Raw genomic sequence first — 13,556 nt, forward strand, 5'->3', positions numbered from 1 at the left:
CTTCAAAAGTCACAATTAGTTAATGACAGAGTCAGTTCATGTGATTCCAACTGGGTTGCCCTCTGTACTATGACCCACCGGTCTTACTAGTGCTGTGGGTCCCCAGATATAGATAGAGTAGCTGTCCCTCATCTGCAGGGGATATGTTCCAAGACCCCAGTGGATACCTGAAACCACAAATAATACCAAGCTCTATGTATACCATGTTATTTCCTATGCATACACACCTCTAAGAAAGCTTAATTTATAAATTAGGCACAGTAAGAGATTAACAAAAATAACTAATAATAAAATAGAATAATTTTAACAATACAGTATAATAAAAGTTAGATGTGTGTGATCTCTCCCAAAATGTGGAATTTTCCATTTAACATTTTTGGACTGGGCTAAAACCACAGATAAGGGAGGGGACTACTGAGCAATAAGTGTCATAGTGGAACTATCTGTAATAGCCTCAAATTGGAAACAGCCCAAATGTCCACCAGCACTTGGATGAACCCATAATATGACACATCCCAGTAGAGGAACTGAAAAGAAGACAAACTGTAGCCATTAGACAGAATGTTTGAACCTTAAAATATAACTTGTTTTCTGAGAAAGGATCTCCCTATATAGCCCCAGCTGGTCTTGAACTTATGTTCCTCCTGCCTCAGCCTCCTGAGTGCTGGGATTGCAGGTGTGCAACACCACACCCAGCTGATTTTACTATTTAAAGTGACTGCTAGGTAGGTGCTGTCTGGTGCTCCTAAGTGCAAGAAGGCTGGGATATGCCTCACTTAGGGAAATACATGTTAGGCCAGGCATAGGGGCTCGTGCCTATAATCTCAGTTACTCGGGAGGCAGAGATCAGGATGAACATGTATGTAGGCCAAGTTGGGCAAATAGTTGGCAAGATCCCATCTCAACCAATTAGCTGGATGTGGTAATCCACATCCAAGTTATGTGGGAGGCATAAATAGAATTACAGTCCAAGTTGGCTCAGGCAAAAATGTGAGACCCTATCAGAAAAATAACTAAAACAAAAAGGGTTGGGGGACATGATTCAAGTGGTAGCAAGTTCAAAGCTCTGAGTTCAAACCCCAATACTTCTAAAAAAAAAAAAAGAAGAAAGGAAATACATGTTAGAAAATTTCATTCAGGCATGAATTATACTGCTGCTCACTGTGAATAACTTAATGAACCAACCATATATATTAAATAAGTATCTTAAACAGAAAAACACATAAGACAGGTTATACAAAGATTGACTGATGAAAATTTGTGACCAGAAGCTGGGCATGGCAGCCCTTACTTGTAGTCCTAGCTACTTGGGAGGCTGAGGCAGGAGGATCACATGAGCCCATGAGTTTGGAGTCAGCCTGGACAACACAGCCAGACTCCATTTCTTAAAATAAATTAGGATCATCTGGTCATGGTGGCTTACACTTGTTTATCCCGGCAGTCAGGAAGTTGAGGCAGGAGAATTTCTAGTTTGAGCCCAGCCTAGGCTACATAGTGAGACCCTGTCTTTAACAAATAAAAAAGGAACTCCCTGTATTTTTCCTAGGAACAATGGTTCAATATTTGATCATTCATTGTTCATGCAACTACCATGAATAACAAGAATTGATTGTGTATGTTTTATGCCCTTTTCTGTGTGTCATAATTCACGATAAAAGAAGAAAAAAGATGAAAATGTCAAAAAAGAGAGAGAGTGAATAAAGTCTATGACTGGTTATGGAGGGTGAACTGGGCTGATTGGCACTGGGGGGGGGATGTTTCTGGAAGCAAGTAGGAGAGAGAAAAATGTAGGAAGGCAAGCACAAATTCAGTCCTGATGATAAAGGCAGGGGCCTGGTTCAAGTGGTAGAGTATGTGCCTAGGATGCAAGACCCTGGGCTCAATCTCCAGCACAGCAAAATAAATAAGTGAATAAATAAAAATTTTATAAAAGCAAGCATATAAATTGGGCATGGTGGCTTCACTCTTATAATCTTAGCTACTTGAGAGACAGAGATCAGGAGGATCGCAGTTTGAAGCCAACCCGGGCAAATAGCTTGCGAGACCCTATCTTGAAATATCCAACACAAAAGTGCTAGGCCTTTAGTTTAAGCTCCAGTACTGGGGGGAGAAAAAAACCTGACCTTAATAAGAGCATATTATGTTTGAGAAAGACGCCTAGAAGACAAAAAGATTTGGGGAACCAAGGGGGCTGATGGGACTGTGTGGGAACAAGGATCTATAGGGGCCGGGTTAAATCTGGGAATACCTAGTCACTTACTGTTGGAGGAATGTGATTTAGCAAATCCAAGAAAGACAGGGCAGAGAAGGTCTAGCCTCCTGTTGTGACGTCTTGTTTTCCCCACCCCAGGGGATGCTCTCCCTGGTCCTGAACTGCATTGACCGCCTGAATGTCTACACTACTGCTGCCCACTTTGCCGAATTTGCAGGGGAGGAGGCGGCTGAGTCCTGGAAAGAGATTGTGAATCTGCTCTATGAACTCCTGGGTAAGGGGCCCCAGTCCTTGTTTCCCCAAGAACACCCCAGCTCTGCAGTCCCACTGGGCCTGACCCCTCTGCCACCTGCAGCCTCCCTGATCCGTGGCAGTCGTGCCAACTGTGCCCTCTTCTCCACGAACTTGGACTGGCTGGTCAGCAAGCTGGACCGACTGGAGGCCTCGTCTGGTAGGAGAACCTTGAGCAGTGGGACAGGGATGGCGGAGGGAAGGCCATGGTACCTCACCTCTCCTGCTGTCACTGGCAGGCATCCTGGAGGTGCTGTACTGTGTGCTGATTGAGAGTCCTGAAGTCCTGAACATCATCCAGGAGAACCACATTAAGTCCATCATCTCCCTCCTGGACAAGCATGGGAGGAACCACAAGGTTGGTCCTTCCCCCTCTGACCTCTGACCCCTGACCTTTCCCAATGGCTTCAGAACTCCCCTCCTCCATCTCCTCTCTTACCTGGACTCCAGTCCCACCCACTTCTATGTCAACATGATATTCTCAAATTCACGGCCCTTAAAATTGATTCTGGGTCATAGATGTGCTTTGTTAGATCTCTGAAATGATTTTTTAATTTTTCAAATTTTATAGTCTTTAGGTTGGTTGCATATATGCTCCCCAGTTTGCTACAGGTACAATCAGTTCTAATTTATGATTTCTAACCACTTCACACATTTACACCCTCTACCTGGCCCCTGAAGACACCTTACAATCCCTGCTGATCCAAAATCTCATCTTGATTGTTGTGTGTCTCTCACTGACCCTTTCACTCTGCCCCTTGACCTCTTCCCTCACTATCCAATTCTCCTTTCTTTTTGCCTTATCCCAACCCATGTGACCACTTAGCCTCTCAATTGGCTTTCTTCTTTGACCTCTGACCTTTTCCTGTCATCCCTGACCTTCCATTGTCACCAGGCAAAATCTCCATGTCCTGTTGTGAAAACCATCCTTGCCTTCTGGCTTTCCCACCCTGGTCCTCCATAGCCCACTCCCCTGGTTCCCTTACCTTCCTTGGCCTCTGACCTTGACCTCCAGGTCCTGGATGTGCTCTGCTCCCTGTGTGTGTGCAATGGTGTGGCCGTGCGCTCCAACCAAGATCTCATTACTGAGAACTTGCTCCCTGGCCGTGAGCTTCTGTTGCAGACGAACCTCATCAACTATGTCACCAGGTGTGGTTTCTAACCGAAACTCTGACCCCATCCTCTACCCTGAGCCTCAGAGTCTCTCAGCCCTCTCCATGACACACCCTCTCCCTTCCAACCTGGGTGGATGTCCCTTCCTCCTTGCCCAGGTCACCCTCAGTCCCCACTTGTTCTCTCTTCTGGACTCCATTTTTGTCTCCATCCCTCTCTCCTTCTTTCTGTGTTTTCTCTTTTCCTGTTTCCTGTCTCTTTCTCTTCCATCTCCGTCTCCCTGGTTCTCTCTCATCTATGTTTTTTCGATGTCACTCTTTCTGTCTCTTTGTCTCTCTTTCTCTTCCATCTGCCTGACTCTTTTCTCCATCTCTTGTCCCCTCTCTTACAGCATCCGCCCCAACATCTTTGTGGGCCGAGCAGAGGGTTCCACACAGTATGGCAAATGGTACTTTGAAGTAATGGTGGACGAGGTGGCTCCATTTCTGACAGCTCAGGCCACCCACCTGCGGGTGGGCTGGGCCCTCACAGAAGGCTACAGTCCTTACCCTGGGGGCGGCGAGGGCTGGGGCGGCAACGGGGTCGGCGATGATCTCTACTCCTACGGCTTCGATGGGCTGCATCTCTGGACAGGTACCTGGGTCTCCCAGGGAACTCTCACGCCTGACCATTGACCCCAGAGTTTCCAAGACTAACTTCACCTTGGGGTTCTCAGGGTCCTGGCCCCTAGAAGAAGCCAACTTTTAACCCTTCATTCCACTTTTTCCCAAGACACTAAACCCTAGAGCTTCAAGAATTTTGGTCCTGACCTGTTTCCTCAAAACCTCCAGAACTCTGATCCCACGTCTAGTCAGAACTCTGACTCTAGAGATCCCAGAAGACGGTCCAGATTATTATGATCTCTGAGCTTTGACTTCTGATCCCAGAGGTTCCATAATCCTAACTCAAGAAAAATTTCAGTCTCTGACATCACAGCTCCCAAGTACCTGATCTCTGCTCTTAATTTTAGAACTACAGGACCATCCACAGGAACATCTGCCATTATAGGAGTTCCAAGATCCAGTCCCCAATGGATCTTCCAATATCTCCCCCTTGTCTCTTGATATCATGGTTCCATGCAACCTCTAACCTCTCTCTGGTGATCCCGGTGTAGGACATGTTGCACGTCCAGTCACTTCTCCTGCACAACACCTTCTGGCTCCAGAGGATGTAGTCAGCTGCTGCTTGGACCTCAGTGTGCCATCCATCTCCTTCCGAATCAACGGCTGTCCTGTGCAGGGTGTCTTTGAGGCTTTCAACCTTGATGGGCTCTTCTTCCCTGTTGTCAGTTTCTCAGCTGGTGTCAAGTAAGGATTTGTGTCTGCACACTTGTCTGACCCTAGACAGCGTCTCCATTCACTTTGTCCCCCATAAGACCAGGACAGAGCAGTCTACTCTCACAACTGACTGGTGGCCAATGGGCAGTCTTCCAATGACCTCATATTCTCCCAAACCCTATGTCCTTCCAGTCACCTCCAAGTGACCACATAATTTCACAATGACTTTATAATTATTCTAGACTCTCCCAGAGATGCCCCAATGACCAAGACCCTCCCGGTAACCTTCCAGTGACTCTGTTCTCTTCCAGTAACCTCCTGGTGATGCCAGAATCTCCCAATGATGGTCCAGTAGGCTCAGACTTGCCCAATGATCTTCCTCCAGTAACTGCAGTTAATTCAGAGACCTCTCAAGAACACAGTCCTTTCCCAATGACCCCAAACTCTATCCATTCAGTGGAAATTGTGGTTATCTCATGATTATAACAGAATCATAGTGTCTCCTGGATGACTTTTTCTTGGTTTCCTCCAAATCTCCCAATGTTCCCAGATGCTCTGGTGACCTGGCATCTCCAGGGGACCTTCCTATGACCTTGCAGCCATGGGAACTCTTCTCTAATAACTATATGCCTTCCCACCCATAACTCCCCCATGTTGATCCTCCATTAACATTCTCTATGATATTCCTTTGATCCTACACTTTCCTTTCTGACCCTAGGGAGAAAACCCTAGGGAGAAACCATGGCTTCCCAGGTCTCTCCAGAACCTTTCACTAGTCCCAGAACTTCTCCGTGCACCCCCACTGACTGCTGACTCTCCCTCTACTCCCCTCCCCCCATCTTCTCCATTCTCCTTTCCCAGGGTGCGGTTCCTCCTTGGCGGCCGCCATGGTGAATTCAAGTTTCTTCCCCCACCTGGCTATGCCCCATGCCATGAGGCTGTGCTCCCTCGGGAGCGGCTTCATCTTGAACCCATCAAGGAGTATCGTCGGGAAGGGCCTCGGGGTCCCCACCTGGTGGGCCCCAGTCGCTGCCTCTCACACACTGACTTTGTGCCCTGTCCTGTGGACACTGTCCAGGTACTGCCTGCCCTGCAAAGGCTTTTTTGGTAAAACACACTTCTTAGGAGCTTAGCTGGAAGTTGGAAACCCCATTGTTCAACAGGTGGAGAAAATGAGGCATGGATGGAGAGGCAAGGGACTCTGTCAAAGAGGAATCCCAGTTTCAGGGAGTCTTCTCTATGGCCCCATAAAGAAAGGACTGTTGCTGCCCTCCATTTACAGTTGAGGAAATGAGGTCAGAGAGGTTAAGCGATGTGTGCCAGTCACACGTTGACTCCTGATGAACTCGGGAGGCCTGACTCGGCTTATGGTCTTCCCCCTACAACTGGTTGGGCATCTGTTTTATACTAGACTTCTCACACTCCTCATATCCCAACGCTAAGCCCTGCTTTCCCTCCAAACATGTCCCCGGAGGAGGGAACATGAGTTGTGCTGTGGCTGAGGGCTTAGCACAGTCCCGAGTAAACAGTAAGCACTCATCACAGTTACTTATTATTATCAGAAGCAGTAAGATGACCTCAGGGCTGACCTCAAATGCCCCTGTCCTCATCCTGGATGCCTCTCTCTGCCTCTCCCCAGCCCACTTATGGGCTGCTCACTCCTGCTCCTGGGCATCTCCCTCCCTCCCCTGTCTGTCCCACCCTGATCCACACCATTATCTTTTGTCTGCAGAGCATTAACAAGCAACACCAACATTCATTAGGCACCTACTGTGTGCCAGACATTTATCTAAACATTGAATCGTTTACATAAATGCATCCACTGTGTCAGGAGTTAAGCATGGGTGTAGGTCCCACATTCGGAGAGGGAGGGGATCAATCTGCTCATTCAGTGGACATTTCCTGATTATTTTGTTGGCTCTGGGCTCGGTGGGGTGGGGACTTGGAGACTGGCACAGCTGAGGTCCTCCCCTCATGGAGCTCCTAGCCCACAGGGGGACACAGACCATCCCCAAGTGGCCCTTAATTCTAATGATGCTACGTCCTCTCTCACCTGAGCATCAGTCCTGGAGTCAGGATGAGGGTTATGGAAAGAAAAGGTGTGTCCAGGCTCACCTGTGCTCTGGGGAAGAGGGGGTGGTGGGATCTTAGGGACCTCACGAATGTTCGCCTGTCCCCAGATTGTCCTGCCTCCCCATCTGGAACGCATTCGGGAGAAGCTGGCAGAAAACATCCATGAACTCTGGGCATTGACCCGTATTGAGCAGGGCTGGACCTATGGCCCGGTGAGGGGCATCTTGCTCAGGGGAGGCGGGTTAGACTTGAGGAGGGAGAAGCAAGAATGGCTCACTGACAGGGAAGGCTGGTGGCTGGGGACTTCCGGGCACTAGAAGGTCTGTGGGCTGCAGATGGCAGAAGTACAGACAGGTGGGCGGTCAGGGACCACAATCTGGGAGTGCTGGTGGAAGGAAGGAGAGCCCTAGGAATTAACCCCAAGGTTTTTCCAGGTTCGGGATGACAACAAGAGGCTACACCCGTGCCTTGTGGATTTCCACAGCTTACCGGAGCCAGAGAGGAACTACAACCTGCAGATGTCAGGGGAGACACTGAAGTGAGGGGCCTCAGGGGAGCAGGGGTCTGGAGCAACTGCTGGTGGGGAGAAGAATAAGGAGAGATAGAGGGAGTGAGACAAAGGTTGGCAGAGAGAAAGATGCCCAAGAGGCTGAGGGTATTGCTCAGTGGTGGAGTGCTTACCTAGTATGTGCAAAGGAGCACAGGAGGAAAAAAAAAGAAAAAAGATGGATGCAAGAAACAAACAGGGATTGTGAGGCATAAACTGATGGAGAAGGAGAAAAACTGACAGAGAGGGAGAGGGCAAGAGAAACAGCCTATAAGAGAAAGTCACTGGTGGTTCACTTGTAGTCCCAGCTATTCAGAAGGCTGAGGCAGGAGGATTGCTTGAGCCCAGGAATTCAAGGCCAATCTAGGCCAATTTCAAAAAAAAAAAAAAAAAGAAGGAGAAGAAGAAAGAGACAGAAAGGCAGTTCTGAAAAGGGAGAGAGACACAGAAAGGGACAGAGAAAGAAGATTCCAGGAAAAACTGGCCATAGTCAAAGAGATACAGAGGCAGAGAAATGGAAAGACTAATCAGAGACTGAGGGAGATGGGAACACCAGAGTAAGAGCGAGAGACCCAGAGGCAATAGGGCAGGGAGCTTAGTGGGCTGTGACCTTGTGGTCCTACTTCCCTCACCCCCCAGGACTCTGCTGGCACTGGGCTGCCATGTGGGCATGGCTGATGAGAAGGCGGAGGATAATCTGAAGAAGACAAAACTCCCCAAAACGTGAGCCTGGGTGGCCCTGGGCTGGACTGGGGGCTGGGAATTCACTGTGAGGGTTGAGGAGGTCAGGGGCCTGGTGGGGAGACTGAGGTCATTGATGAAGGAGCCACAGGTTAGAGTGAAGGGCAGAAGATCAGAGCCAGGGCTCTGGGGTCAGAGGTGAGTACTTAGGATTGAGCAGTTAGGACTTCCAGAGAGGGAGGGTGGGTGGAAGTGAGTCCGGGATACAGGGAAAGGGTCTGCCCTGAGACATCTAAGGTGACATCTTCACAGTAGAGGCCAGGTAGTGGTGGAAGGAGAGAATTCAAGGGATGCCGAAGATGTGAGTAAGGAATCCTAGGATTACAGGTGGAGGGTCAGCAGTCAAGAACTTCAAAACCAGAAGTGATTGGCTCTGGAGTCAAAAGTAAGAAATCTCAAAGCTAGAGATGAGAAGTCAAAGAGTGTGATGTCAGGGTCAAAGATAAAGCCCTAGGGTCAAGATGAAAGGGTCAGAGGCCAGAGGTCAGTGATATAAGGGCCCTCGTCAGGGTCGCGGGACCCTGGAGTCAGGAGTTGGGGGTCTCCAAGCTTGTTCTACAGAGTCTTAGAACTTTGACACCAGAGACTAAAGGTCAGAAATTCCAAAGGTCTTGGGGTCCTGGGACAAGTTGGGGATCCCATAGCACAGGTCCAGAGGTGGAGGTCAGGGTCCCATTCCACTTGTGTCTGCCACACCTGCAGGTATATGATGAGCAACGGGTACAAGCCGGCTCCCCTGGACCTGAGCCATGTGCGGCTGACACCAGCGCAGACGACATTGGTGGATCGCCTGGCGGAGAACGGGCACAACGTGTGGGCGAGAGATCGTGTGGCCCAGGGCTGGAGCTACAGTGCCGTGCAAGACATCCCTGCTCGCAGAAACCCTCGCCTTGTGCCCTACCGCCTGCTGGATGAGGCCACCAAGCGGAGCAACCGGGACAGCCTCTGCCAGGCCGTGCGCACCCTGATGGGCTATGGCTACAACATTGAGCCTCCTGATCAGGAACCCAGTAAGTTCTGACCTGCCTCCCCCCATCCCTGGGTCCTACCTTGACCCTGACCCCTGACCCTTGACCTATGACCTGACTCTGCCCCTGAATGGGCTACCTCCATAATATTGAATAGACTGATCAGATCAGTGAACACTGACCCTTCCCTTTAACTCTGACCCTACCCTTGTACCGTAACCCTGAACCCAGTCTGACCACTGGCCTTGATCTGACTCAGTCTCTTCCTGTGTCACAGTTACAACATTGAGCTGCCAGACCACAAGGCCAGGGAATGCTGACCCCAACCCCTAACTCCAATTCCTAGCCACCACCTTTGACCCCTAACGTCTAGGCTATAGCTATAACATGGAGCCACCTAACCAAGGGTTTAAAAAATGTCTGACTCCTACCCCTAACCTCACCCCACAACCTCCCAATCCCAGCCTTGACTCCTAACCCTGACCATGGTCCCCAACCCTCAATTTCCTTTTTTTCTTTTCTTTCCCTCCTTCCCTCTCTCCCTCCTTCCTTCCTTCCTTCCTTCCTTCCTTCCTTCCTTCCTTCCTTCCCTCCTTTTTTGAGACAGGGTCTTGCTATGTAGCTCACACTGGCCTTGAGCTCTCTATCCTCCTGCCACAGCCACTCAAGTGCTGGAATTACAGGTGTGCACCACCACACCAAGCTAACAGAGACTTTTTTTTTATTAACTTGCTGTGCTGGGGATGGAACCCAGGGCCTTACACATGCTAGGCAAGCACTCTACTAACCCATATCTCCAGTTCAAACACTTAATTTTTTAACTCCTGACTCAAATCCCAATTTCTTTCCCCTCCTGACTCTGACTCTCTTACCCCACAATCCTGCTCTCAACCCTTGATTCTAAACACTGACCTTCATTTTTTTAACTGCTGTCACTTTAATGTATTATTATTTGGTCCTTATATGTTTCCATTTTGTCCTTAATCTTTACCCTTAACCCCACACCATTGACCTGACAAGGACACTGACCCAGCTTTCTTCCTCTGTGTCTCTTTAGTATCTCTGTTCCCTGAGAGCTGTGAGTGCTAGAGATGGGAGTCTCTCATGTCTCCTACCTCTCTCACTAGTCTGAGGTTCCTGATTCTCCTCTAACACCAAGAAACTGTCTACCTTCCCACAGTTCGCCAAGGCCCTCACATTCTCTGGTCTCTCCCACCAACCTCTCAATGTCTTGGGATTCACCTGCCCAGCCTCTCTGACTCTGCCTGGCTTCGTTTGTAGGTCAGGCAGAGAACCAGTCTCGTGGGGACCGGGTGCGCATCTTCCGGGCAGAGAAATCCTATGCAGTACAGAGCGGCCGCTGGTACTTCGAGTTTGAAGCAGTCACCACTGGCGAGATGCGAGTTGGCTGGGCGAGGCCTGAGCTGCGGCCTGATGTAGAGTTGGGAGCTGATGACCTGGCCTATGTTTTCAACGGGCACCGCGTGGGTATCTCTGTGGACTCCACTCTGCTGTGTGGTCCCTCCCACAGTCACACGCTCCAGTCCTGCTTCTGTCTGTGCCTCACTCTGTCCATCCATCTCTGCATCTACCATACCGTTTATCCATGCATCTATTCATTCATCTATCCATCCATCCAATTAGCCATCTAGCCATTCATCCCTCTACCCATCCACCCATCCATCCATCCATCCATCCACTTCAATCAACCTATTCACCATCCATCCACTCAATCATCCATCCGTTGATCCACTGCATCCATTCGCCTATTCGTCCATTCATCTACCCACCCACCCAACTATCCTCTCCATGCATTCATCCATCCATCAGTCCATCCACCCATTCATCCTTCTATCCATTTGTCAATTTATGTATCTACTTACACTTTCTTCCTTCTCTCCATTAATTCACATTGCCTCTCAACTTCCCATCCATTCTTCCATCTAGCCCTACACCCACCTTCTTATCCTTCTACCTCATTATCCACCAGTTCATTCTGGGGACGTATATGAAGACATTGATAAGTTCATTTTTCTTTTCCATCCTTTACTTGCTGTGGTCACCAATCCCCTGCTGTCCCTTTGGTGGTCTTCATACCCCCACCATGGGAACAGCAGAGAATACAGGAAGCAGGGATGAGACACAGAGATTAGTGGGGAAGGAAGTTCCAAGGATCATAGATGCAAGTTTATGGGAAGATGGGAGACAGAGGGGTGGCCCCTCTTGTCTCATATGCCCCGAACCTGACACTTTGTATATGTGTCTCTCTCTTTGCTTCTTTATTTCTCCTTCTCTCTGTGTGTCTCTGCACCATGTCTTCCCTGGACCTCACAGGGCCAGCGCTGGCACTTGGGCAGTGAGCCATTTGGGCGTCCCTGGCAGTCAGGCGATGTTGTGGGCTGCATGATAGACCTCACAGAGAACACCATTATTTTCACTCTCAATGGGGAGGTCCTCATGTCTGACTCAGGCTCCGAGACAGCCTTCCGGGAGATTGAGCTCGGGGATGGTGAGCACGAAATCCTTTCACCTGCCCTCCCTAATTTTCCTCCAACTTGCTTAAACCTGCACTTGGCCCTTCTGCCTCTAGTTCTCCCTTCCCTTCCATAGCACTTCCTCTCCATGGCTGCCCCCACCACCACAATCTACTCACCCCTGCCCATCCATCCCTGTCCTCCAGGCTTCCTGCCTGTCTGCAGCTTGGGACCTGGCCAGGTGGGTCACCTGAACCTGGGCCAAGACGTGAGCTCCCTGCGATTCTTTGCCATCTGCGGCCTCCAGGAAGGCTTTGAGCCATTCGCCATCAACATGCAGCGCCCAGTCACCACCTGGTTCAGCAAAAGCCTTCCCCAGTTTGAGCCTGTGCCTCTTGAACACCCCCACTATGAGGTGAGGATCAACCCCACTCAACATTACCTTCTCATTCATCTCCAGACCTTATTCTCCCCACAGTTCTCTTTCCTATGTTTCTTTTCCTTCCAAGTTAGCACAGAAACCATGTAGAAAGGGGTGTCAGGATAACAGGCTCTTAGGGCTGCCTTTTAGAGTATAACTCTAGAAAAACACACCTTCCTGAGCCTCAGGTGCCACACCTATAAAATGGGAAAAGGGAGAAAAGAGCTCAATTAAGTGACCCCAATAGAAATTTCTAGTCCTTATAAGCTACCTGATCCCAGAAGAAGGTTTAAAGAAATATAAATTCTTGGGTACATTTTGGTACCTTACCTACTAATTGTTATCAGTATATTGAGGGTTTTTTTTTTAGTTTTGCTTTTTGGTTTGTTTGTTTTTAGTAGTTCTTCATCATTTCAAACATCTCAGTTTTCAGACCTCGGTCTCATTTTGTTCCCAAGGTTGTACTCAGGGTCAGACCCAGACAATGAATACCTCCACAGACTAAATTAATAGTCCTCTTCTCAGTCTACAAACAACTTGAACTTCATGTAGTAGGGTTGCAACTGGTGCTTCATTGTTTTTTTGAGACAAGGTTTTGTCGCGTAGGCTGGCATAAAACTCGTGATCCTCCTGCCTCAACCTCTTGAGTACTGGGATTACAGCTGTGTTGCCATCACCTTGGCTCCACTTCATAATTAATAAATGATTTGTGGGGAGATATTTTAAGACTATGTGAACACAGAAGGACTTTTAGTAACAGAATGTCCACCTGAGATTGGAGTTTTGGAAAGACATGGCGGTGGAATACAGGAGGCAATGGTGGAGGCTGAAGGATGAGCGAGGCGGCTGGGATGGGACAGGAGAGTGGAGCAGACATAATTTTGCCCCTGCCCAAGAGTGATCTCAACTCAAGGAACTCAATACATGGCATTCAGAAGAAAGTGAAACACACAAAACCACAAGGACAACTCTCACAGATATGTTGAATGAAAGAAACGAGGCACAAAAGAGCACAGGCTGTTGGAGTGCATTCACAGAAGTTCGAGAATAGGCAAAGCTACTCTGTGGTGTGACAGACTGAAAAATGGATTACTGTGAAAGAGTAAGTCAGATGGTGTTAGTTCCTTCACACACAAATCACAGGAGGGAGTCTCTTGTCAAGGAACAAAGACTAAAACAGGATTTCTAAGAGAGAAGGGAGAGAGGAGAGAGATAAAAGCCCTAGAGTCTCAGAATGAGGAGTCTGGTAAGCACAGTTTGGGTAAGTTCACTGTTTGGCAAGGGATAGAGGTCCAAGTCACTATTGGATGCTTAATGAGGTCAACTCCACTTCCATTGTCTATGGAGTCTCTAGAAAACCTTCGAGAGTCCATTGTGAGCACACAGGACAGGCAGGTGCA

General features: G+C 48.9%; 1 protein-coding gene across 4 annotated transcripts in view; it reads left to right on the forward strand.

The window, feature by feature from the left end:
• Ryr1 (ryanodine receptor 1) overlaps window positions 1-13,556 on the forward strand; it is a 120,345-nt gene that overhangs the window by 17,488 nt on the left and 89,301 nt on the right. For all 4 annotated transcript variants that reach the window (XM_020178572.2, XM_074057842.1, XM_074057841.1 and 1 more), the window contains exons 14-27: window positions 2,351-2,486; window positions 2,568-2,663; window positions 2,743-2,861; window positions 3,519-3,652; window positions 4,008-4,249; window positions 4,770-4,962; window positions 5,794-6,010; window positions 7,113-7,217; window positions 7,440-7,543; window positions 8,192-8,275; window positions 8,996-9,303; window positions 10,543-10,745; window positions 11,596-11,770; window positions 11,942-12,150. In XM_020178572.2, the coding sequence (XP_020034161.2) occupies window positions 2,351-2,486; window positions 2,568-2,663; window positions 2,743-2,861; window positions 3,519-3,652; window positions 4,008-4,249; window positions 4,770-4,962; window positions 5,794-6,010; window positions 7,113-7,217; window positions 7,440-7,543; window positions 8,192-8,275; window positions 8,996-9,303; window positions 10,543-10,745; window positions 11,596-11,770; window positions 11,942-12,150 (2,325 nt within the window). The remainder of the gene's footprint in view (window positions 1-2,350; window positions 2,487-2,567; window positions 2,664-2,742; window positions 2,862-3,518; window positions 3,653-4,007; window positions 4,250-4,769; window positions 4,963-5,793; window positions 6,011-7,112; window positions 7,218-7,439; window positions 7,544-8,191; window positions 8,276-8,995; window positions 9,304-10,542; window positions 10,746-11,595; window positions 11,771-11,941; window positions 12,151-13,556) is intronic.

This window comes from Castor canadensis, chromosome 16, assembly GCF_047511655.1.
Source record: "Castor canadensis chromosome 16, mCasCan1.hap1v2, whole genome shotgun sequence".
In the NCBI taxonomy this organism is placed as follows: Eukaryota; Metazoa; Chordata; class Mammalia; order Rodentia; family Castoridae; genus Castor; species Castor canadensis.